This window comes from Rhinatrema bivittatum, chromosome 6 (genome assembly GCF_901001135.1).
Source record: "Rhinatrema bivittatum chromosome 6, aRhiBiv1.1, whole genome shotgun sequence".
Taxonomy (NCBI): domain Eukaryota; kingdom Metazoa; phylum Chordata; class Amphibia; order Gymnophiona; family Rhinatrematidae; genus Rhinatrema; species Rhinatrema bivittatum.
Window position 1 is genome coordinate 296,678,330 of NC_042620.1, and position 25,878 is coordinate 296,704,207.

At 47.8% G+C, this 25,878-nt stretch overlaps 1 protein-coding gene across 1 annotated transcript in view; it reads right to left on the bottom strand.

Moving 5' to 3' along the window:
- UTP14A (UTP14A small subunit processome component) overlaps positions 1-25,878 on the bottom strand; it is a 124,685-nt gene that overhangs the window by 68,612 nt on the left and 30,195 nt on the right. The window contains exons 2-6 of the mRNA XM_029607411.1: positions 24,577-24,658; positions 23,053-23,123; positions 18,663-18,727; positions 9,927-10,069; positions 1,402-1,557 (exon numbers count right to left, since the gene is read on the bottom strand). Of these exons, the coding sequence (XP_029463271.1) occupies positions 1,402-1,557; positions 9,927-10,069; positions 18,663-18,727; positions 23,053-23,123; positions 24,577-24,658 (517 nt within the window). The remainder of the gene's footprint in view (positions 1-1,401; positions 1,558-9,926; positions 10,070-18,662; positions 18,728-23,052; positions 23,124-24,576; positions 24,659-25,878) is intronic.

A 25,878-nucleotide genomic window follows, 5' to 3' on the forward strand; every position in this document is an offset into this window, starting at 1 on the left:
AGACAAGGAAGAGAAGCCACTCCCCAGAAGTTGAAAGAACTCTGCCTTTTTTTTTTTTTTTTTAAACTTAATACAAACTTGATACAAACTTGATCCACAGAAAAAGACAACAACAAGCCATAATCAAGCAAGAAAGTGAAGAAAAAGGAAAAGGAGGGGAAGCCTGATTCCCCTACTCGCATCTGCTGGAGTCAGAAGATACTGAACTCCTGCAGAGGGGGTAGTAGTATATATGGTGACGCCCCCTCAAAGCTTGTGTGCTGACTCCATCTGCTGGATTGGGGACATAACCCACTGTCTGGACTGATCCAGGTACGTACAGGGAACCTATAGTAGGGAAGGATTAAGATTTTAAATTCTTTAAAAACAAAGCACATTGAACACTTTGTATTAGTTACTTAAAAGATCAGCAATGAATGATTGCTAGCCACCCTAGGTGTTTCTCAAAAGAGCAGAATACAAGTATAAATATCCTGGAGAGGAAAAATATTCAGAAAACTTGGGCACCAGCCAAAACTTGTTTTGTCTAGTTTTGCTCTCTTGCTTTATCTGTATTTTACATTCTTTTCAGTTTATGTTTTTGCTTTGTTTGGCATTTGTCTTTTTTGGTTCCTTTGTTTTGTTTTCATATTTTTTTTCTATCTCCTTTCCAGCATTTCTTTAGTGCTGGCAGCGACGGCAGCAGACAATCCAGATCTGATTGCTGTGGTCACTATTCTTCCTAGGCCCATGCTAGCAGCAGGCACCAAATATCAATTTTTAGGTATCTGGTAATTTTCCACCTACAATTACAACATATTCAAATACTACTTCTTACAATATAGCCCTCTCGAGACAAGTCTTTCCCCAGGAAGGACACAATAATCCGGCGATTGCCTAGACCCGACACACCGCAGTTAACAGGTTTCAGGAGAGCATAGCCCTTGCTTCACAAACTGTACAATATGGTGCAGTTTGGCAGGAAAAAACACCAAAATTCGAATCTGTTACGACCATTCACACATTGAATGAAGCCAAAGGAGAGCCAGAAATCTGCTGCAGCCATGCGCCTGGCTTATCAAGGGGAAACCAGAAACCTGCTGCAACCAACTGAATGGTGTATCAAACCAAAAGGAAGCCAAATTCTGCCTCAGCACTCACCCACTGTATCCCACTAAAGGACTGCAGCTGCCTGGGTATTTCTTGACTCAGTATCACTTACCACAAAGCAAACCCTCTGGTACCAGGTGCCTATTTATTTCATTTGTGAGCAGTGCTGTAGAGGTTACTTATGAACACCAGGCACTCCCAGGACTCCACAGCTCAACCACCATTCACTCACGCATCCAAAAACATCAGGGCTGAAAAGCTTTTCACTCTCTCACAAACAAACATTAGCTACACAGCGCCTCGGCTACCCACCTGCCAACTGGTCAGCACCTCTTCTATGGGTTTCACTGCCAGGCACTCCTGGTTCAGCGGGAACACCAGCTGATCTGCCTTCCGGTTCTGCAGAACCACCCGATCCCATTTAGTAATGTCTTTAGATGTCTTTTCATAAGCTACTTGCCTCTGAATCTGCATGGAAGGAAAAGGAAACAAGCCTCATTAGGAGGAGCTGGGCTGTCAGCAACCATAGATATTCACATAATACTCACCAATCAAAAAAAAAAAATCTGGAACACACAGATGTAGGAAAGCTGAAGATTCTACCACAGAAGCACAACAGAACACAAAGCCAGTCAATTTCAGCACAAACATAACATCTATAAGCTGATTTACCCCAACTCAAACAAATGGCTTTTATGAGCTGGAAAAGTAGTGTCACCATAAGCATGCACTTTTGATTACACTGGTCTACAGCCAAAACGCTTCTGAAATGAATGTAGTCAAACGTTACTAAATCTGGTCACTGAGAATAAAAATGATGCTTCAAATTGTTGATTGGCTTTAGATTTCAAGATATGCTACTGGATCAATATATAACGACCTTTGACTTGGAAATTGTAAAGAATAAGTGAATTAAGAAGGGAAAGGATCTCGAATTAAACCAGAAATAATGCATTTAACTGTGCATTGCGTGGCAAGGAAAAGATGGCAGGAAAAGCCTTCCAGTTAGCTGTAACACATTTTCTCAGAAACAACATGGCAGACAATTACAAGAAGTTGGTGGAAAATGTCATTAAGGCATACAAAAGCCTTCGCTGCCACGTCACCAAAATACAGTTTTCGCATTCTCATCTAGATTTTTTTTCCACCAAACTGCAGAGTGGTGAGCGATGAGCATGGCAAGCAATTTCACCAGGACACTGCAGCAATGGAAAAATGGTATCAGGGCTAACGGAGCCGCCCATCAATGCTTGCCAGCGTTATATGTACATGGACCTACATCACAGAGCCTTGAGAACATTGACTGGCACGTACGAAAAAGGAAAATCACAATGGGGAAACATTTCTCGCCTTTAGATAATGCAGAAAGCAGTTTGGCTGCTATGTTAGTCCACTTGAATGCACAGAAATAAAGGCTGGTTTTCCTGCTGTCCATTGTGGACAGCAGGAAAACCTGCTGGATGGACATTATCTATAAAAAAATAAAATAAAATAAAGGTTAACAAATAAAAATATATATGTATATCTATATAAGGTGATGCCTTTTTATTGGACTAACTACATTTCTTGACTAGCCTTTCGAGAGCAAATGCTCTCTTCCTCAAGACATAATTCAAATGAACAAACGATGACATTACCAGGAAATATAAAGCAGAGCGGCTGCCATAAGTGACTCATAAAGTAATATGGCAGCCCCACTACTTTATATTTCCTGGTAATGTCATCGTTTGTTCATTTGAATTCTGACTGAGGAAAAAGAGTATTAGCTCTTGAAAGCTAGTCAAGAAATATATTAAATTAGTCTAATAAAAAAAAAAAGTCCCACCTTATATATATATTTTTTTTTATTTGTTAACCTTTATTTCTTTAGATAATATTCATCCCACAAAGAATGAACAAGATGGACAGCAGGAATACCAGCCGAGTACACACACACACACACAAGCTAACTTTATAACCTTCCCGGAAAATCTGAAAGGCCTCACACCAAATATCCATCATATCTGCATATGCCATGGTTAGTCAAAAGGCAAACCACCAATCTCCCTTTAATTCTCCACATCTGGCATACTGATGTGCGCCTCATTTTGACTTACTAGAGATGTTTCCCAGGTAGGGGTAAGCTTAATTCCCTGTACGTACCAGGATCAGTCCAGGACACCTGGGTTGTGACTCCGCACCAGTAGATGGAGACAGACTAAAACTTGTGGGCGGAGCCATATATGCCCCTGTGTCAGTCACAGCCCCTCAGTCTTACTCTGTCTCCAGTAGATGGTGCAGGTGCGGTCACAGCTCCTCCCTGCCCTGGTTCTGGTACTCCGTCAGGGTTGGTTATTTCTTTTTGGTTTTAGGCCAGTTTAGGCTACGGTGTTTGTAATTGGGATTTTTGCCAAATTGTCACTGACGTCCGTCCGCCCTGCCTCCCAGGGGGGTTGAGAGGTCCTGAGGGGACTACCCCCCCCTGGTTGAGGCCGCTGCTAGGGTCGAGGACCCGGCTTTCCTAGTAGCAGCGTCAGGGGTGACACCGGGGAGCCCGGTTCACTCACCCCTGCTGGATTAGGGCTCCAGGACCACGGACAGCGACAGGCGTTTTTTTGTGTAAAAAAAAAAAAAAAAAAAAAGTGTGTTTTTATTTTTGTGCCGGCTCTCTGTTTTCTTCGCGTCTGCTCTCGGGGGGGGGGCGCTGCTGGCAGGGGGGGAGGCCGTTCGCGCAAATTTTATTTATTTATTGTTTTGCTGCCGTGGTCTCCTTCTTCGCGCCGTTTTCGCCGGCATGCCTCGTGGCTTGGTTTGCAGGGCCTGCGGCTCGGCGCGCGAGGGCTTTTGTGCTGCCTGCATCCCGGGAGATGAAGGGTCGTCCGGGGCGTCTCGGGGGGCTCGTTTGCGACCCGCGCGACCGCCGCCGAGCGGGGGGGGCGCGGTTGAGAGGCCCCAGGAGTTTTTCCCGCTCAGTGCGGGAGCGGCAGCCATTTTGGCCACGGGCCGCGAAATGGCGCGGGAAATGGCAGGGCCTTCAACCTTGCCTCCCGCGCTGTCTCCTCAACGATTCGCGGCGGGGGGGTGTCCCTCGGGGGCCCCCCCCCCCCGAATCGCGGCAAGGGGGGGTCCCTCGGGGGCCCCGGGGAGCCCCGCTGAGGTTTCTTCCGATTCTGGCTCCTTTTCTGAGGACTTTGCGCTTTTGCTGCGCAAAGTCCTGAAATATAAGAAAAGCAAGTGCGGCCGGAGGGAATCCTGCAAGGCTCCACTGCTGAAGAAATCCAAGAGGCCATCGGGGGTTGCGGAAGTGCCCCCGAGGCCTCTTCCAGGGGGAAGAGGCCTCCACGTGGCGTCCCACAGGAGGCGGACTCAGATTCCTCCACGGGGGCAGACACTGATTCCCCTGAAGAGCCCCTAAAGGGGGCCGACAACGTGGCAGCGGGCGGATCCGCTCCATCCGGCGCAGGAAAAGGATCACAGGCAGTGGAGGGAGACGATCCCAAGGTGGTCCGGCTCTTCCGCAGGGAGGAACTGCCACCCTTAATTCCGGCCATTCTCCAGGAGCTGGGTATAGAGGCCCCTCCGGTAGTGGTTCGGCAGGAGGCGAACATGGATCCGGTCCTGTTAGGCCTCACGGGTCCGGCAATGGCTTTTCCGTTTCATTTTTCTTCAACGGACATCCTGTTCCGGGAATGGGACACCCCAGAATTGGGTCTGAAGGTCAGCAAAGCCATGGACAAGCTTTACCCGCTCCCGGAGGATGCGCTGGACCTTCTCAAACTTCCCAAGGTGGATTCGGCGGTTTCTGCGGTAACAAAGAGATCCACTATCCCACTCAAGGGAGCGACAGCCCTCAAGGATCTTCAGGACAGGAAGCTGGAAGTGCAGCTTAAGAAGATTTTCGAGGTTTCCGCGCTGGGAGTACGAGCCGCCATCTGCACGAATTTCGCTATGCGAGCTAGATTGCGCTGGGCTCAAGTTCTACAGGCCAATGCGGATCTTTCTGCAGACGAGGCAGCGCAGGCGAATAGGTTGGAGGCGGCAATAGCATATGGCGCAGATGCTCTCCACGATCTGCTGCGCACGTCGGCGAGATCCATGGTGGCTGCGGTTTCGGCGCGCCGACTCCTGTGGCTATGCAACTGGGCGGCAGATGGCTCTTCCAAGGCTCACCTCTGGGCGCTGCCATTCAAAGGTCTTCTTCCTCCCGTGCCCCGCAGTGGCAGCAGCAGCAGTCCTTTCGGGGGAAGCGCTTCGGAAGGCAAGGGGGTCCCCTGGCGATCACAGGGGCCAAGTCTTCGCAATGAAAGGTGGTCGGCCCCTCTCCCGCCGCGCCCCCAGCAGAACGTCGGGGTGCGGTTGATGTCCTTTTGCGAGAGATGGCCCGGTGTAACGTCGGACCAGTGGATCCTCAACGTGATAAGACACGGCTACGCGTTAGATTTTGCTCGCACTCCAGCGGACAAGTTCCTTGCCTCGCCCTGCAAGGCCCCCGAGAAGAAGGCGGCGGTGCTAGACACCATCCGACGCTTAGAAGCATTGGAAGCCATTTCCCCCGTCCCGGTCAGCCAACAAGGCAAGGGCCGTTACTCCATTTACTTCATCGTCCCAAAGAAAGACAGCACGTCCAGACCAATTCTGCATCTCCAGGGGGGTAAACCGATGCCTTCGCGTTCCTCACTTCAAAATGGAGACGATTCGGTCAGTCATTGCTGCGGTACGGTACGGCCCGGCGAGTTCCTGGCCTCCCTGGATCTCACGGAGGCGTATCTTCACATAGGCATTCAGCCGTCGTTCCAAAGCTTCCTCAGGTTCTGCATTCTAGGACGGCATTATCAGTTTCGGGCGCGCCCGTTTGGGCTCGCCACAGCTCCCCGTACATTCACGAAGGTGATGGTTGTGGTGGCAGCGCAGTTGCGCCGAGCAGGTCTCCTGGTCCATCCTTATCTGGACGATTGGCTGATTCGGGCGAGGTCCGAGGATCAGTGTCGGAAGTCGGTGGCCAGGGTCCTCCATCTCCTGCAGTCCCTGGGATGGGTGGTCAACTTCAGCAAAAGTCATCTGGCACCCACGCAGACCTTGGAATATCTAGGAGCGGTGTTCGACACGAAGCAGGGCAAGGTGTTCCTGTCGCACGACCAGGTGTGCAAACTACAATCTCAAGTACGGCGCTTATTGTCTCTCCGCCGACCGCGAGTCTGCGACTACCTTACGGTCCTAGGGTCTATGGCCTCCACGCTGGCGCTGGTTCCCTGGGCATTCGCTCATCTGCGACCATTACAGTCCTCCTTACTGTCCCGCTGGAAGCCGGTCTCGGAGGACTTCCATCTCCCGCTTCCTCCAGCGGGACACGCGAGGTCCAGCCTACTCTGGTGGCTGGATCCCAGTCATCTGTCTTCTGGAGTCTCCCTTCTGGTGCCCGATTGGACAGTGGTAACCACGGATGCCAGCCTCTCCGGTTGGGGGGCGGTCTGCCTAGGCAGCTCGGTCCAAGGCCGATGGTCAGTGTCGCAAGCCCAGTGGTCTATCAATCGCCTAGAGACCAGAGCGGTCCGTCTGGCCCTACAAGCCTTCCTGCCGTTGCTGCGGGGAAAGGCAGTCCGAGTGTTGTCGGACAATGCGACCACCGTGGCATACATCAACCGCCAGGGCGGAACAAGGAGCCCCCAGGTGGCGGAGGAGGCTCAGCGCTTGATGGCTTGGTCAGAGCTGCATCTCAGCAACATAGCAGCATCTCACATTGCGGGAGTCGACAGCGTTCAGGCGGATTTTCTCAGCCGTCATCGCTTAGATCCCGGAGAGTGGGAGCTGGGGGACGAAGCGTTCCTTCTCATTTGCGAAACGTGGGGTGTGCCCCACATGGATCTGATGGCCACGTGGCACAATGCGAAGGCTCCGCGATTTTACAGTCGACGTCGAGAACGGGGGGCAGAAGGCGTCGATGCGTTGGTGCTTCCATGGCCGACGGATGTGTTGCTCTACGTGTTTCCCCCGTGGCCGATGATCGGCAAGATTCTACGGCGCATAGAGTTGCACCCGGCCAAGGTGATCTTGGTGGCACCGGAGTGGCCGCGCCGGCCGTGGTTCGCAGACCTCGTCCAGCTGGCAGTAGCGGCACCCCTTCGGCTCCAAGGAATGGCGGGCCTACTCCATCAGGGCCCCGTCTGTTTGGAGGATGCGGATCACTTCTGTCTCGCGGCATGGTTTTTGAGAGGAGGCGCTGAAGAGTAAAGGTTACTCAGATGCGGTGGTGGCTACGTTGCTGCGTTCCAGGAAACAGTCGACATCTCTGGCTTATGTCCGTGTCTGGGTGGTTTTTGAGGAATGGTGCGTGCAGCGTGGGGTGGACCCCACTTCGGCTTCAGTTTCCGACATTCTGGTGTTTTCTCCAGGCAGGTCTAGCCAAAGGTCTGGCGTGCAGTTCTCTAAGGGTTCAAGTAGCGGCGCTTGGTTGTTTGCGAGGTAAGGGCCGTGGTACGTCCCTGGCGCTTCACCCGGATATTTCTCGTTTCCTTTGGGGAGCTAAGCACCTTCGTCCTCCATTGCGTCTCCCTTGTCCGGCTTGGAACCTCAATTGGGTTCTCTCTGCTCTATGCGCGGCGCCGTTTGAGCCCTTGAAACGCGTAACTCTTAAGGATCTCACTTTAAAAACGGCGTTCTTGGTGGCGATTGCCTCGGCACGGCGTGTTTCCGATTTACAGGCCCTGTCCTGTAGGGAACCTTTCTTGCGTATTTCAGATTCCGGAGTCTCTTGCGGACGGTTCCTTCCAAAGTTGTTTCGTCTTTTCACGTGAATCAATCGGTGGAGCTGCCCGCTTTGGTGGGCGGGGAGTCCTCCGTCCCAGAAGCAAGGGACTTAAGGAAGCTTGACGTGCGGAGATCCCTCCTCCGATATCTGGAGGTCACTAATCCGTTTCGGGTCACGGATCATCTGTTTGTCCTGTTCTCTGGTCCAAAGAAAGGGGCCGCAGCGTCCCGCACAATGATCGCCCGTTGGCTCAAGGAGGCCATTGGTTCGGCGTACTTGATGCGGGGAAAACCACTTCCCGTGGGCCTGAGGGCTCACTCGACTCGATCTCAAACGGCGTCTTGGGCGGAAGCGTCGCAGGTGTCGCCTCGAGAGATTTGCAGGGCGGCTACCTGGAAGTCATTACATACCTTTATCAGGCATTGCCGGCTGGATGTCCGGGCTACCGATTCCGGGGGTTTTGGAGAGAGGGTACTCCGAGCGGGACTCTCTGCTTCCCACCCTCAGTAGGTTTGCTCTGGTACATCCCAGGTGTCCTGGACTGATCCTGGTACGTACAGGGAAAGGAAAATTAGTTTCTTACCTGATAATTTTCGTTCCTGTAGTACCAAGGATCAGTCCAGGATCCCGCCCGCAGTGCTGCGCTGAAGTAACGGAGAGTCCGCTCATTGTTCTGAATTATTCTGTTCCGCTTGTTTAGCTCTCTCGGTTGAAGAGTCCGTTTCCAGGAGGGGTGTTTCTTTCCCCGTTCTTTTAGCGGTTTATAGCTAGTTTAGTTCTCTGGTTGTGTTCTACTTTGACATTACGTATGACTGAGGGGCTGTGACTGACACAGGGGCATATATGGCTCCGCCCACAAGTTTTAGTCTGTCTCCATCTACTGGTGCGGAGTCACAACCCAGGTGTCCTGGACTGATCCTTGGTACTACAGGAACGAAAATTATCAGGTAAGAAACTAATTTTCCTTTATGGAGAAAGAACGCAATCTCCAACTCCAACGGTTACAGATCACGGATGATATAAACATATGATGATCCTTGTTTTCCAGCTCACACAAGCCATTAGAGTTGAGTAATCTGGCCTTTACAGTAGGTTTATAATGATATTAACAGAGAACTTGTGTTTGTTGTTTGACATCTGATCAAGCCAACTGAGACAACAATGCATTTTAACTGGTTTTGATAGTGGGTCATTTAAAAAAAAAAAAAAAAAGTTACATGAAGCTGGATGTCTGGTGAGCTTAATAGAGCTTGGTTCCCAATGACTTACCTTCCACAGTATACCTAATTGTATTCCATCAGAGCACAAACAGACAAATGTGATTATGCAATTAATGCCTCAGAGAGCACAAGGGTGCCAAGTTGGTAACTACTCCGACCAGCATCCTAATCTCTCCTCCTGTATCCACATACCCTGCCTTGGCTTCAGGGCTGCCCTCAGGAAAGGGATAAAGCAATAGATACAAGGACAGGACAGAGCACACATGCTTCTTTAGACGAGTGAAAGGCAGGGAAGTGAAGTTCTGTTTATCTATAGCACATATAAAGACAGACATAGGCACTGCCATGCGGAAGGCCTCCAATTCCATTCCTAAGTCAGGTCTTCCGCTCCAGGGTTGACTGGGGATGGTGCAGAGGCAGTGTTCACAGCCCCTGGGCTGGGGGAGGGGTGCGGCAAGGAGTTTTGGTCATCATTCAAGAGTGATACATTGTGGCCAGATGCATGGCCCATGATTTTAGGGTTCCATAAGGAGCCCTGGTGCATCAGTCCTGGGCCAGGACCATTGTTGCAATGATCAGACTAGGTATCTTGGGGCCAGAGGGATATAAAATATAGGGAATCATCCCCAGGTAGTTACAAATGAAGGCTCTCTGCATCAGACCCCAGTCCTAGCTCGGAATAAGCTAAAAATACAAAGGAGCAGAAGGGAACTGCCATGTCAAAAAAAAAAAAAAGAAAAAGAAGCAGCAAAATGTAGTGAAAGGGGAGAGCAAGAGAGCATGGTCAGACTCAGTAATCAGTTTAATCAAAACTCTGGTATGAGTGGCTTCCAAGGTGCCATGGTACAACACTCAAGATAAAGATCCCAGCTCCCTCCCTCTTCCCCACGTACCCTTTGAGTCTCCTCTTTGCTGAGGGGCAGCTCCACCACGTTCTTCTGCTTGACCTTAGCCAGCTGCTTCTTCAGTGTTACTAATGAGGGCGAGGCCTTCATAGGCCCAAGCAGCTCAGAGAGTTCGATCTTTTCACCGGCACCTTCAGAAAGAGTCAAGACATGAAGGAGAAAAGTTACCTGGGGCCGCGGAAGTAGGCAGGGATGACAGGTTACCATGGTCGCAGGGGTTCAAGGCTGGGAAGGGTTCAGTCCAATAGTCAAATTGTGTTTTCTTTATAATCCCACTATTCAGTAACTGCTGGGGGTATGCAAGTCTGATATTTAGGAAGACAGGATTCTGCAACAACAACCAGCTTATAAATGAAGGCCATTTTGCCTCTTGCTGAACAAGATCTGGGCTTTTTCTGACAGGCAGCTCTCTGCATCAGGGAGGGTGTCTGGGCACATGATTCTAAAGGTAAGACTGTAACTGTATTTGGCATCGGAAGGAAAAGAATATCTGTTTGTATGTTCCTACTTGATGCTGAGTTTGTTTCTGCTAAAGGGGGGGAAAGGATTATTACTTTTCACAATCTTAACACTGCAAGACCAGTTCCTACTACACAGAGCTACAGCAAGCAAGGTTTCACCAGCACCTTTCTCTCACGCACCTGCGCCAGAGACCCAGCCTCAGCTGGGGAGTCAAACAGCACTTCCACATCTCCAAAACTACATTCCTTGGCTCAAGATTTTATAGCATTTGCTTTTAACGTTGTATACTGTTTGCGGGTGACTTTTCTAGCATGTGTGGTTTTGATTTTTGAGGGGTTTTAATTGTTTCGTGTTTAAATGAAGTGCTAAAGCAGAGCACCTCTTCTCACTCCCCCTACCAAAAGGCTGGAACAAAATCAAGGGCCCGGCTTATATAGCACAGACAATGCAATAAGCAAAATCCAATAGTTCAACCAGAGCTGATGTGCCCTTCCCTGTTGAAGGTTGGCCATGGGACCATACTTGTAACATATCATGTGACATACATGTGACCATACTTGTAACATATCACACATATCATGTGTGTTACGACGGCTTATTCTTCAGTATCAGCACAGCCTCTTTTGGTACTCTGAATAATAAAGCTGTGCGCCTTGGCTGGCTAAACAGATTTTCATAGGTGTCAGAAGCACAGGGCCGCAGGGACCATGTAGCTGCAATGCCTATTGAAGCCTTTGGCCTGGCGTACATGTATTGTGGCAGCGGCCACTACTGCTGCTACCTTGGTCACTTACCCAGTTCCTCGATTCCTCTTTGTGCTCCGCAGCCGCCGGCACCTGAATGACGTTATCAGGAGCTGACAGCCGAGGAGCACAAAGAGAGGCCGAGGCCTTGCAAGGCCATGATTGTTTAGGAGGGCTCAGGTGAGAAATGACACCGATGGCTGGGGGGATAATGATGGGTTGCTCATGATATCGCAATAGTGCTGGGGGGAGGGGATTGTGGGGGGCGAGGGAGTGAAGGCATTATGGGGTTGGAGTGAAGGGGATGGGGGCTCTGAGCAAAGGAATGAGGGAATTGTGGGGGTGTGAACGAGGGTAATGGGGGGAAAGGAGAAGGGGCAAGGGAAAAGAGCAAGGTTGGTGTGAGGATGGATGGGGCCAGGGGATGAGAGCAAGCATGTGTGGGGTTAGAGGGTTGAAGGAGAAGATGGGTTGGGGAGAGTGAGATGCTGGAAGGGGTCTGGAGGCAAAAAGAAAGAGGAGGAAGGGACTGAGGAGAGAGAGGCCTGATCATCATTTTTGTGTAAACGGTTTTTATTGTTTTAGCAATTCAGCAGACAAACATATCGGGAAGAGACAGGACACTGTATCTCTCCCCAACTCAAGAACAACCGTGAAATATACAAACCGAACAACCTCCCCCAATTGCAGTTAGCCCACCCCCTGCCCCATCCCTCCAACCTCCCCCTCCCCCCATTTCCGTGACCCCCCCCCCCCAATGGCCCCTGAGAATCAACCCAAACCCCGTTCTCCATCTTCATGAAAGGATGAAAGAATAAGTCCAAAGTCAGTAAACGATCGCCACTCAGTCCAAGGAAACCGCTGATGTCCGTCGTTGAGAACCGAACTGCGCACCTTCCGTGGGAGCGAAAGCAGGTAGGCATCCCATATGGTAAGAAATCGTTTCTTCTGCGAGGGAGAATGCCGCATAGTCGCCGCGTCCAGCAGCATCATTCGATGGAACCCATTTCTCCAGGTCCAGTAAGACGGGGGTGACAACTCACGCCAGTTCAACAGAATGGTTTTCTTCCCCTCCAAACAGGCCTTCTGGATAAGTAAGCGACCTCCCAGCTCTCGAATACGCAACGGAGAAATGCACCCAAATAAAAGCCATAATGGAGATATAGGAAGCACCACATCTAGCAAGTTCTCTAAATAATGGGCCACACGGGTCCAAAATTGATATACAACAGGGCATTCCCAGAAGGCGTGAGATAAGGTACCTCTAGCATTACCACACCGGGGACATGCCGCCGAGGGGGAAATCCGCATGTGGAAGGCCCCCTCCGACGAAACATAACTCCTCCGCAAAAATTTAAATTGCATTTCTCTAAAATAAGAATTGATCGAGAGCTGGGAGATCCGGCCAAATCCGGCCTTCAAAATACGCACATTAATGGTAAAAACTCCATCCCCATTCCATCTATCAACCAAAACAGAGCATGTGTCCACCGCCACCAAGTGCCGGAGGCGCTTATAATACTGTGACAGGGAGGGCGGTGTACCTGTGTCCAAGGAGAACAATTCTTTCAGAGCATGTAGGTGGGAAGTCTGCAAGAGGGAAGGGGGCAGGGAACGGACATAATATTGTAATTGCAAATAGGGGAAAACCTCCCCAGCAGCTATGCCATAACAGTTCTTAAGGTCCGATAGAGTCATGAAAGCCCCCTCCGGAGTCAACACCCGACCTATCAGATCAACACCCTTTCGACGCCAGCGCTGAAAGGCCGCAGATTGGGAACCGGGAGTAAAATCTGGGTTGCCCTGAATTGGAAGGAGCGGGGCGCAAATCCGCGGAATCTGCAGCATCCGCGTAAGACGCCCCCATGAAGCCCGCAGCGGCCGAATAAGAACACTTTGCACCAGATGCGAAGGGACCGAGGAGGCTCTGGCCTGCAAAAGAAAATGCAACGAGATAGGGGCGGCCAATTCCACATCAGCCGGCAAACACAGCACCGTGTGCTCTGTCAACAACCAGTCACGAATTAAACGTAAGTGACTAGCCAAATTATACAAGGCCAAATCTGGTACACCCAGTCCCCCCCTCCCCCACATCCAGACCAGCGGTATACGGGATCTACCCTCCCTCCAATAAAAGCGGCGCTGAGCCCTGTCCAACTGTCGCAAGTCTGTCACCCGCAGCTGCAATGGCAAGTTTTGGAATAAGTAGAGCCACTTGGGCAGGAGGACCATCTTAAAAAGGTGAACTCTGCCTCCCAAGGACAGCGGCAACCGGGCCCAACTACTCAACCTATCTTGGGTATGTTTCAGGAGGGGACTCACATTCAACCCATACAACCGGGAGAGGTCTCTGGGGATTATGACACCAAGATACCGAAACGCGTCATCCGCACGCCTTAACGCGAAGTCCTCGTCCCACCCACCCAACAAGGTGGCCGGGGAGGCCAGGGCCTCTGATTTGTCTAGGTTGAGACGAAAGCCAGAAAAAATCCCATATTCCCAAAAAATTTGGAGCAAAGGAGTTAGGGAATGCCGAGGGTCAGTAAGAAATACTAAAATATCGTCTGCAAACGCAGCGTATTTAAATGTGGTGGACTGGAGACGGAGCCCCTTAACCTTGGGAGCGCCCTGGATTTTTAGGAGCAGGGGCTCCAATTGCAAGAGAAATAAAAGGGGAGAGAGTGGGCATCCCTGCCGCGTGCCCCAAGAAATGGAAAAAGGCTCGGACATAGAACTATTAGCCACAACAACGGCCTCTGGGCTCTGATACAATAAACGAATGATGTTAAGAAACAGCCCCCCGAATCCCATCTGCTGTAAGACCCAGAAAAGATAGTCCCATTCCACCCGGTCGAAAGCCTTTTCCGCGTCAAAACTAACAGCAAGAAAGGGGATATCCGTCAATTGGCACAGAGACATAGCCGCTAACACCTTACGAATATTGGTTAAGCCATAACGTTTGCGAACGAACCCCACCTGATCCGGACCGATCAAGCTAGGCAACACTGTAGAGAGACGGTCCGCCATGATCTTGGCCAACAATTTTTGATCAAAATTTAAGAGGGAAATGGGTCGATATGATTCAGGAGCGAGGGAGTCCTTACCCGGCTTTGGAATAAGAACTATATGGGCCCTGTTACCATGAGCCGGGAAAGAGCCTCCCCCTGCCAATGCCCCAATCACCTGCACCAACGGAGGACCCACCAAATCCCGTAGGCATTTGTAGAACTCCGCCCCATATCCGTCTGGCCCCGGAGCCTTGTAGGCCTTAGCCCCCACTATGACCGCCTGCACCTCAGTTAGCGTCACCGGGCCATTTAGAAACAACTGTTGGTCACCAGTCAACTGGGGAAGACGTAATTGCGCACAGAACTGAGCACAGGAATCGGGATTCCAATGCCCAGCGGAGTATAACATCTTATAGAATTCCTGGAACCGACGTAGGATGTCCCCAGTAGCCGTAAGCAGCCCACCTGCAGAATCTCTGAGGGCCGGTATATGTCGGGAACCACGAGTAGCTCGAACTAAGTTCGCCAACATTTTCCCCGCCTTGTTGCTATGCTGATAGAGCTTGTACTGATAGTACATAAAACTCTTGCGAGCCCGCTGATGGAGCAGCATGTTGAGTTCCCCCTGTATTGAATAATATTGCACCCGGGCCCTCTGTGAGTTCTGACGAAGCAAAGCAAGCTTGGCCCTCCGCAACCTATCAGTCAACATCACAATCCGGTGGTTAATAGCTTTTTTTCTGTGGGCCATGTAGGAAATGATATCCCCTCGCAGCACCGTTTTGGCTGTATACCAAAATAGGACCGGATCCTCTACATGCTGCGCATTAAGGGAGGCATATTCTGTCCAACGGGCACGCAGGTATTCCTGAAATTTAACATCATGCACCAAATAATAAGGAAACCGCCACTGATTAGCGGACACGGGCCGGAGCCCAATCTGCAGCTCCAAACTGACCGGAGCGTGATCAGAAATAGCGATTTCCCCAATAGTAGCGTCCCCCACCTGGGCCAAACAATGTGTACTCAAAAGAAAGTAATCAATACGGGATAGCGTGCCATGGGCCCGAGAGATGTGTGTAAAGTCTTTTTCCCCTGGGTGCAGGAGACGCCAGACCTCCAACAACTGAAGGGACTGCTCCAGATAAGAAGGACCCCTGCCAAAGCCCCCAGTCACCCCCGAGGAGGAAGACCGATCCAGCTGGGCGTCCCTGAAGGTGTTAAAATCCCCTCCAATTACTATACAATCATCGACATAAGGTAAAAGTGATCGATAAAGCTCCTGGTAAAAGCTTGGGCTATAATTATTAGGAGCATATAGATTGCAAAAAATTACTTTAGCGTGATTCAGCTCTGCGATCAAGATGACATACCTGCCCTTCGGGTCTTTAATAGTAGAGTGGACCTGCAGTGGGACCTGTGGATGGACCCAAATGACCACTCCCGCAGACTTTGAAGTGCCAGAAGCATAATAAACCTGCCCTCCCCAAACTCTACTGAGTTTATCATGTTCACTATCTGTTAGGTGGGTTTCTTGGAGAAACGCAATACTTGCACGCTTGCGCTTCAAAAGGGTCTGAATTTTTGTCCGTTTAATGGGGGAATTAATCCCACAGACATTCCATGTAATTAAAGACGTATGCTTGCTAAGTAGACATCAGATAACAGTCATTCCAACAGAGCTGCCAAGTAAACCCCAGGCAAGGGTCCTCCCAGCCGGAACCCTCACCAAGACAATACCCAAGGACTGAGTGTAACCCCAAGAAATTAAACGAGGTCAAAAGGAACATAATCAATTGAATTCCCAGGAGCCCCCAGCTAACACCCCTACCCCAAACCCCCCCCCTTACCCCTTCCCTTCCTTACAATACCCCCAACGAGAATACCCCCCTGCCCTAAACGAGAGATCACTACCGTGTTAGCTCACCCACCCCCATCTGCATCCATTGGTCCCCATCAGTATATCAATACAAGGATAAAAATAGACAGTGATAATATGGGTAATTAACAGGGCTAAGATACCAAACATGAAAAAGAATAGAAACCTAGTCAGAGTTCGTCGGCCACAGACCTCCAGGCCACATATGAACAATCATACGCTTACATAGTAGATGGGATATAAACAATTATAAACCCAAATAGTGCCACAGGCTTTACTAGGCCCCAGTGTGTCCAATCATGCGGTCAGGCAAAATACAAAAGGGATAGAAAAAGGGGAAAAAAGTAACAAACAAGAACAAAATGAGAAAAACCAGAGAAAAAATAACCAAGTCCTGAAACATAATGATAAAAACCAGGAATAGAATGACCAAGTCATGAAACATTTGGGGCCAGTCCAGAAAGAAAAAAGTGCCAAAAAATCAGCGAAAAAGGCTCCACACGCCTGGATCGCAGAACTGTCAGCCTCCAGCACAGCACAAATCGAAGAAGCGCCAAAGCGGCCCGCCATGGCCGCACTGCCATGCCAGGGCGCAAATTTGTCTGGAAAGCATGAAGGGGAATTCCGCACGATTCCTAAAAAATAGAAAAAAGAGAAATCGTGCCCAGCTCCACTCCACAGTGGGCACCTGCGGCCCCCAAGTCAGCAAACAGTGAAAGGAGTATCTGTACAGCCGCAAAACTTCCAACGTTGTTCAAAGCAGCAGGCAATAATAAAAACCCAACAAAACACGCTGCCTGTTGACCAACTTAACTCACTGACCCCATCCTGGGGTAGAACCGCCAGCCGAAGGTTGCCTATCATTGTGGAACAAGGCGAACCCTGTTCCATATCAGGGAGGTAGATTGGCAGCGCCATTTTCCGCCGCCGCTCCCGCCACGTGCAGGAGGGACCGGGCCTCTTGAGGCGAGGTGAACCACTTCACAACGGACTCCGTGACCACCCGCAGACGGGCTGGAAAAATTAACGAGGCGCGGAGTCCCTGCGCCAATAACTGAGTGCACACCGGCGCCATCACCCGGCGCCATCACCCGGCGCTGCGCAGCCACATTTGCCGAAAAGTCTTGGAAAATCAGCACCCTCTGGTTTTCATACTGTAGCGTGCGACCCCTGCGTGCAGCAGCCAAAATCTCCTGCTTATGGGCAAAATTGAGAATCTTAGCCACTACTACTCTGGGCCTGTCCGCAGCCGGCCGCTTCACTCCCAATCGGTGCGCACGTTCGATTCGCAGCGGGCCCTGCGTGGATGACAGAGAGAGCTCCTTAACCAGCCAGGCTTCCAGAGCGGACGGGAGAGCTCGATCTTCAATGGATTCGGGTAGGCCAACAAATCTTAAATTAGATCTGCGCAAGCGGTTCTCTAGGTCCTCGATCTTCGTTGTATGCTTATCTAGCTCGGCCCGGAGCGCCGCCACCTCGTTCTGCACCGCATGGAGGCCATCTTGCGCATCGGACACCCGGCTTTTGAGTTCCGTACAGCGGCTTTCAAATTTATTTAAGTTAGCCGAAATATCAGCCACCGCTGATGATATTGACTTAAGCTCCGGTCCTAAAGCTTCAATGACTGCTGACTTAATTTCGGCCAACACCATAGGCCCTGCCGCGGCAGCCATGATGGGTTCCGGGTGAGCCAGCAGCCCTTCTTTCCCCTTGTCTTTGACAGCCTTCCCAGAGCGAGTCGGCATGCCCGAAAGACAACAGCCAGAAAAAAACGGCACCCACCTCTGTAAAAAGAGGCGCTTGGCTGATCGTGGCGATGTAGATGGGGGTCGATTCTAGGGATCGGCCGCCGAGAGGGAAGGAATCACATCCTCCACCCTCAGTACACCACGTGATCTCTCTGATCATCATTTTTGTTGCAGGGAGGGGGGGCTCCCTTTTCTACCTCCTCCTCCCCTCCTGCTCCCACCCTCTCCTTTTGCTCTCTTCTCCCTTCTGCCACCACTCCTATCTGTATCCATACTCCTATCCTCTACAAGAAAATCAACAAAGGCTCGGTAGGCCCAACATAGTTCCGTAAGTTATGTTGGGGCTGCAAAGCCTTCATTGCTTTTCTTGAGAACAGACTTCTCTTCAGCATCCCACCTCTATCCCCATCCCCTTTTCTTTAAGCATCCCACCTGGCTCTCTCAGCGCCTCATATCCCTCCTCCATATCCACTCCCTTTTGCTGTCGCCCCTTACCCATACCCACTCCTCTCCCTTCGGCTTCCTTTCTTTTTTTTTTTTTTTTTTTTTACCTGTCCTCATACTTCTGTCCACTAAACTAAGCTCCGATATTCACCCGGAAAAATGCTGAATTATTTTTTTCCATTGATTTTCTCCTGCTTTTATTCTTGTGAAAATAAAGTCCAATAAATTCCCAGGAAAAATAAAAAAAAAAAACAAAAATGAAGGTCCCTAAATATAGGATAACAAATACAGCATATGAGGCTGGGCCTATGTCACAGAGCATACAAGGCCATCCCTTCAGCTGTGAGTCATGGATGTGAATGGGAGAGAAAGACAGCCAGGTAAGAGCCAAACTCTAGCCTCTTGCTCAGAAGCATGATCATAATAAGAATGCACGTCACCTTCTGAGCTGACATTGAACTCTGACACCTGGAGACTAGCCTCTGTCCGCTCAGCCAGCTTCCTCCTAGAAAAGAAAAAAAAAGGAAAAATCAGGTGTGCAAAGATTTATTCACGTCTCAGTCTCAACATCTGCTTTGAGAATAGCAGCAATTGTAAAGGTAACCTTTCGCTTTCCTTCTCAATATACCTTTCTGGCCACATGGAAGTGATTAGAAGCCCAGTGATCTTTCCTTATTTAGCATGAGAAATTCCCAACAGGCAGGGACCACATGGGAAAAAATCTGGTTGCACCATGTCACCATATTGATCCCTTAGAACAGAAGTAGCAACTCCAGTCCTCAAGTGCCACCAACAGGTCTGTTTTTCAGGATATCCACAATGAACGTGCATGAGAAATATTTGCATATGCTGCCTGCTCAGTATGCAAATATATCTCAAGCATATTCTTTGTGGATATACTGAAAATCGATAGCAATCGAGGACTGGACTTGCCTATCCTTGCCCTAAAACTATAAGCAGCTATTGGCAGTTCTGCCTGATGGCAAATACCATCCCCGATATAGATGGCGGTACCTCTGTCTCACTGGGACAGCATCCTTCATCATATCACTTCCTCCACAGTGGCAGCACCCTTTAAGCATGTGGTTAACCGTGGCTAAATTTCCTGGCATGTTCACTTAGAGAAGATCTGATTGTTTGACCCCAGTGCTCTTTTCAAATCTCGCTTGAGCACACCACTGGTTGCTGGAGGCAAGTACTTCCGCTGTTCCTGCCTTATGTAAAAATGGTAGTTGTAATGCAACAGACTTAGGTCTTGAGTATGGCCGTACATAGATACCCTTCTACAGCACACACCTGCTAAGCATTCATCATCAACAATAAAGAATAATACTAAGGAATCCTACTTAATATTCAGATTTATCACCGTGAATAAAACTGCATTACAGTGAATTGACAACACCCTCTCTGTGACTGCTCAAGTGACTTGGGACCTTTTCCCCTAAATGTATGAAGTAATGTCTTTGAATGGTTTACTTCTTTCCTGTCCAATGGGACACAAGTAGTTAGAAATGGGAAAAGCTGCTCTTCTTGGAAAATTATTGATTAGGACGTCCCACAAGGTTTGGAGTTATCTGTCCTATTGTTTAATCTGGATTTACAACCACTGGGTAGAGTTTTTACATTTCTTGGGGGTCAGTTCCCGCATTTATGCAGATGACTGCCAGTTTTGTGTTTCTTGTAATCCAGATGGAAATTATCCAGTGGAGTTACTTAATAGACATTTGAAAGAGGTAGACAACTTGGATGACCATAAATTGTTTTGTTTTTTTTAATTTATAGCATAGTGAAATATGGTGGCTTGGAAAACTTTGTTTTCTAATGGTGTCCATGATTTGGGATTTTAGTTGGACTCGAAGTTATCTTTAAGGCTGTGAATAAACCGGGAAGCTAAGACTATCTTTTTTAAACAAAGTGATTCGCCCGTTGATTTCAAGGGATGACTTTAGAGTGGAGGTGCAAACAATTTAAAAACGTAGCTGAAACTACCGCAGCGGTTGTTTCAGCTAAGTTTTTAAATTGCAGTATTTGTATATAAAACAAATTTAATAAAACAATTTAAAACAATGGTGGGAAGAAAGGGGGATTGATGATTATATTAAAGGCACTGAAAAGACTTGGAAAAAAGTCATAAGGGAGTCCGGAATGAAATTTACTCATCTCCTTTGATATTTTTTATGAGCAAATTTTTTTTGATGAGCAGATAATTCATTTGGGAGCGATCTGTATAGGTTGATTTGTATGTTCATTCCTATTGGTTTTTTCTCTGAATATTGACATATTAGGTATGCTAGAGCCATATTTAATATCACAAATTTTACATTTCTCTCCATCTTTTAAGAATTACAGGTTGTAAGCAATGTTCTTTTTTAACTTTTAAAGGCTATGTGTGCAAAAATGTTCTTTTCTGCAACTTTTTTATAAGCTGAGTCCAAATTAGTGAGCTAGAAGCCAGTATAATGCAAATATCAGGGTTTCTTGTGCACAGCTTAGAGGGAACAGTGGTTGCAAGAGCCAAGAGTCAGATTGTTTTTATGTGTTGATCCATTTTGGAAAGCTTTATCTGGTGATGTGAGAGGGGAGAGAGACTATTTGCAGTTTAGAAAAAAAGTGAAAGCATTGTTTTTTTAAGCAGGTGCATAGATAGTATTCCGGTTTTATCTGAGTTTATTTGTCCACATGTTTGAATCTGCTTTATTTTTATGACTGCATTAATGTTATCTGAATTAGTCAATTTTATTAGAATTTTGCAGAAGATAAAATTGTTCTTACCTGATAATTTTTTTTCCTCGATTCCTGCTAGACTAGTCCTTACACTTGGGATTTCCCTGCTCCTCAGCTGCTGGAGACAGAGGACACCTGTCATGACCTTATTATGGCTATAAAAGGTGAGGGGCCATAGACCTTTGCTGGTAGCCTATAGTCAAAGCAACTAGACAAGGATTCTATTCTTACCCCTTTTCTTCTGTCGTCCTCCTCCGTTTTGGCTGATAGGAGCCAGTGAGTGAGAGTGTCGGGTGAGGAGGGTTGATTCTGCTGTCCCCTGCTACCATTGTTGATTTGCTTTATTATCAGGTCTTGTTGTAATCCACCAAGATTGTGGATTATCAGATTATAAATTATATAAATAAAATACCAATATGCTGTCTATATAGGATTACCAGCCTTACCATTGAAGCCTTTACAGCTGCTCTTGGATTCTACAGCCCACTTAATTAGTGGAAAAAAAATGTACTGATCACATTACCTCAACGCTGCTACAGTTTCAATGGCTACACGTACAGTTTCGGATTCAATTCAAAGAGCTTTTCCTTACTCGTAAACTGCTTGGTACTCTCTCCCATGGATAACACTTTTTGCTCTGAATCTACCAGCCAGCACGGACACTGCGATCCCAACAGAGGCCTCCCTGAGGTACCCTAGGTGAGAGTAGTGCAACTGGCTGTAACAAGAGACTGTGCGCTTTCCGTGGCTGCACCCACCCTCTGGAATGCAATACCTGAAGCATTAAGACTCGTGGAATGTACGAAAAATTTCCAATCATTCCTTAAATCTTTTTTGCTGGGTCTGACATTTGTATGATTTTTCACAAATCTAACATCTCCTGGCTTGTTGATTAATTGACAACAACCTATGTGATTGTCCCATTGCTTAAGAATGATTATGTTGTTGAGTCTGTCTTAAGTTTTACTTTTGTTTTATTATGTATGTGATCATGTACATATATTGCTTAGGTCTTTAAAACAATATAAAATTCAAATACAAATGTCTTATCCAGAGCGGGCGTGCAGGAGACAGTGAATCACACCTGAGAACTTTTGATTTCCAGTCATCCTGAGATTTTAATGGACTTGTGGGTGTGGATGTCTTTTGGGGGGGGGGACGGGACAGCACATATGCATATAAAGTTTCTCTCATGGCATACTAACACTCATATTTTCACTCAGTCGCCCATACACACACATCCTTACATGCTCACTCATTCACTTCTTTTCCTCTTCCACACATGCTTGCACAATCACAACTGCAGAAGACGACAAACCTGACCCTGCAACTTGTCCCACCCTCTCCGCGGTCAGGAACACCTTGCCTAATCGAGTATCAAACCGAGCCCCCAAATACTTCAGCGACTGAGACACTGCCAAGGGCTGAGCTAGCACAGGGATTACCAACCCCCCCGCTCGCCCTGCTCGATCCAAGGGATGGCCCACGAAGGAACCTAACACGGTGGGGGGGCCTTCCAGGAATCTTCCTAAACTTCCTAAACTTTCTTCAAAATAAAAATTCCAGTCTGCAGGTTTAGCACCTCTACCATCTGCTGGACACAAAGAAATACTGAGGACTGCAGGTGGCACTCTTGGTTAAGTAGCAGTGCCTGAAAGTTTTCTTCTCTGCCTCCATCTGCTGGTAGGAATGCATAAAACCATTTGTCTGGACTGATCTGGGGTACGCACAGGAACCACTCCTAGATTGCCTACTACCGGGGAAGCAGCTATACTGAGGAAATCAGCCCTGAGAGACTGTTAACCCAGGAGCTAGGATAGCTCTACCAGGCCAGGGCTGAACCCTGGCTCTGGGAGGTTTGTAACGTCTGCCTACAGTTGTTTGCAGCTGCAGGAGACAGAGACTACTGGCAAGGGTCTGTGGTCACTCCCCTCTTATAGCAGAGAATGAGGTCATGAACGGGGTGTGCCCACTGTCTCCAGCAGCTGAGGAGCAAGGAAATCCCAAGTGTAATGACTGGTCTAGCAGGAGGAAGAGACGTACAAAATTTTATATATAAAATAAACAGATTTTCTAACCCCTGATAGCACTAACATTAAAACATACCTTTTCTTCCCATCCAGGGAGCCAATGGCTTCCAGGAGCTTTCGATGCCTCCTTTCCTCATCGCTGTCCCCCTGCAGACAGAGCAGGGAAGTGAAAATGAAGGGAAAACATTCCTCACTTTGTCTCTTTTAGTCAAGCAGAAGAGATGCGACAAGTCATTAATACAAAGTGCAGGACAGAAAGATGAACACGGTCCCCATTATCTCATTGCCTACACGCCATTGCTGACATGAAAATCGTTCGGGGGTCATGCTCCAGAAACCAACTGCCGAGCTTAAGAGCCCGGCAGACAGCAATCAATCATTCTGTAAAGCTTCTCTTTGTACTTTCAAGAAGCATTTTATCCTATGCAGCAGGGATTACCATATCCAGTCCTTGAGTACTGTAAATTAGTCTAGTTTTCAGGATTTGCACACTGACCATGGATGAGATCTAGTTGCATACCCTGCCCCCACTGTATGCAAATACATCTCATGCATATTCATTGTCGAAATCCTGAAAACCAGACTGGATTGTGGCTCTCGAAGACCTCTGCTACACAGCTATGTTAGAAATTCTCAGTCATTAGGGCATGGTGCTACTCAAGGGTTGGGCACCCCCTTAGAAAAAGTCATTTTTTAAATTTCCCATCACTCCACAGTGCACGGAGTTTGGTTCTGCCTCAAGTGTCACACACCCAACTATAAATATGTTTTTGGGAGTGTAGGGCAGCATGTCTACCTGTGGAGTAATAAATTATAGAATAATAGATATTTGGAAGAACATTTATTTCAAAATAATACATTAAAACTGTAATAGAGGCTACAAAAAAAATCTCTATGCAGAATCTATTTTACAAAAATAAGTTTCTTTTAAAAACAAAGTATATTGAGTTTTTTTTTTAGCTGATCAAGATTGACTGACCAGGCTAAGACTTGTGACACCACAAGTTTCAGCCACTGATGAAGCTAATGTCCCGCCACCAGAAGTCAATCGAGACGGAATTAAAGGGCAGTTAAGATATCAGAGGTTCCATTGAAACTATTGCCCTAGAAGAGCCCAGGCAATAAGGCAATTTGCATACTGCAGTGCTAATGCTTAAACTGCAATGGGATTTCAACAATGACAGCCTCTGAGGAAATACACAAGAGGTATTCATCACAGAATAGCTCTCGGAGGATAGGGAACCTGTCTGGCGGGTTCAGGACCTAAGAAGATGGCATCTTAAATGGGAGTCTAAGCAGGCTAACCATATTTGAGGAGGGGGAAGGGGTAGTTTCCCCAAATCTTTCCTCCAAACATCCACAGACTGCACTTATAATCCCAGCTGGTAGCAATCTGGATTGCAGGCCTCATTCAAACCGTGCATTTTCTTTCATTTCACCTTTAACACAGAAGAGTTGAGCTTGTGCTACCCTGAGGCAGAAGCAGAAGAAGTATGTGCTTTTTTTTTTTTGTTAACAAAAATCTTTTTGAAGGAACTAATTAGATCAGAACACAGGGAGATGAGCGCAGAGAAGAATTCACATAAAACAGATAACCTACTTCATCCTCACTGGCGCTCACAGGGTATTCACTGCGAAATAAATCTTCCTCTTCAGGCATGCGGGTGGAAAACTGAATTTTGCTAGAGAGAAAAAAAAAGAAACATAAAAAAGAGAGTGAGTGGTAAGGACAGCACCATGATACATAGCTGAAATAAAACTAAAGGATTACAATTTGTAGCCTGCTTGTTAAAAAAATATATATTGCTCTAGGTGTAGAACAATAGCAAAAGCACATATATAAATTAAAATACTAACCTATACACTAGGAGTGGCCAACTGTGATCCTCAAGAGACACAAACAGGCCAGGTTGTCGGGAAATCCATAATGAATATGCATGAGACACACGTGCATGCAATGGAAGCAGTGGATACCCTGAAAATCAGGCCTGTTTGTGGAGGACTGAAAATTGGCCACCCCTGCCATATGCAAAATATAAAACATACTGAAAATGACAAAACAAACAATTAGTACAAGAAAAAGAACTTTTCCCTATGTGGGTCCAGATGTTTGGAATCATCTGCTGGTCTCCCTATTTAAGACTGATAATTATTTAATTTTCAGGAAAATGATTAAAGCATATTGTTTTAACTTAAGCTTTTGAGACTCATGTTTCTAAGGGAGTTTGGTTCTGTTGTATGTCACACTTGATAAGAGACTACTCTGAAATTGTGTTTGCATGTTTTTTCAATATCATTTTGTTTTATTTTTGTAACTGATGGCTTTCTGGTGGCAGACAGACAACCTAATTTCTCGTGGGTATGGTAAAGCAAAATTGCTTACCTTGTAATAGGTGTTATCCCAAGACAGAAGGATGTAGTGTCCTCACATATGGGTGATGTCACTGGACGGAGCCCTATCACGGAAAACTTTCTGTCAAAGTTTCTAGAAATGTTTGACTGGCACACTGAGCCCACTGAGCATGCCCAGCATGCCATGATTCCCTGATCCACAGGGGTCTCCCTTCAGTCTTCTTTTTTCCGCGTTGCTATTAGCCTCGTGGGTAAGGACCCCTATGTGGTAAATTCACACTTGGAAAAAGTTACAAATTTTTCGGAAAAAGTTATCCCACCGTAGGGGGTCTCCCTTTTTTTCACCACCGGTGAGTAAAACAATTTTTCTGGTCGATACCGTTAACTAAATTTCCAGTCAGAAGGTCATCAACGGCTGTCCGGCCTTCGATATGGCTACCGGGTTTAAAAAATGCCTGAATTGTACTCACACTATGTCCATAACGGACCCGCACACTGAATGTGCGAGAGACACGACATATCGACATACCCGAAATGCGCTGAAATGACA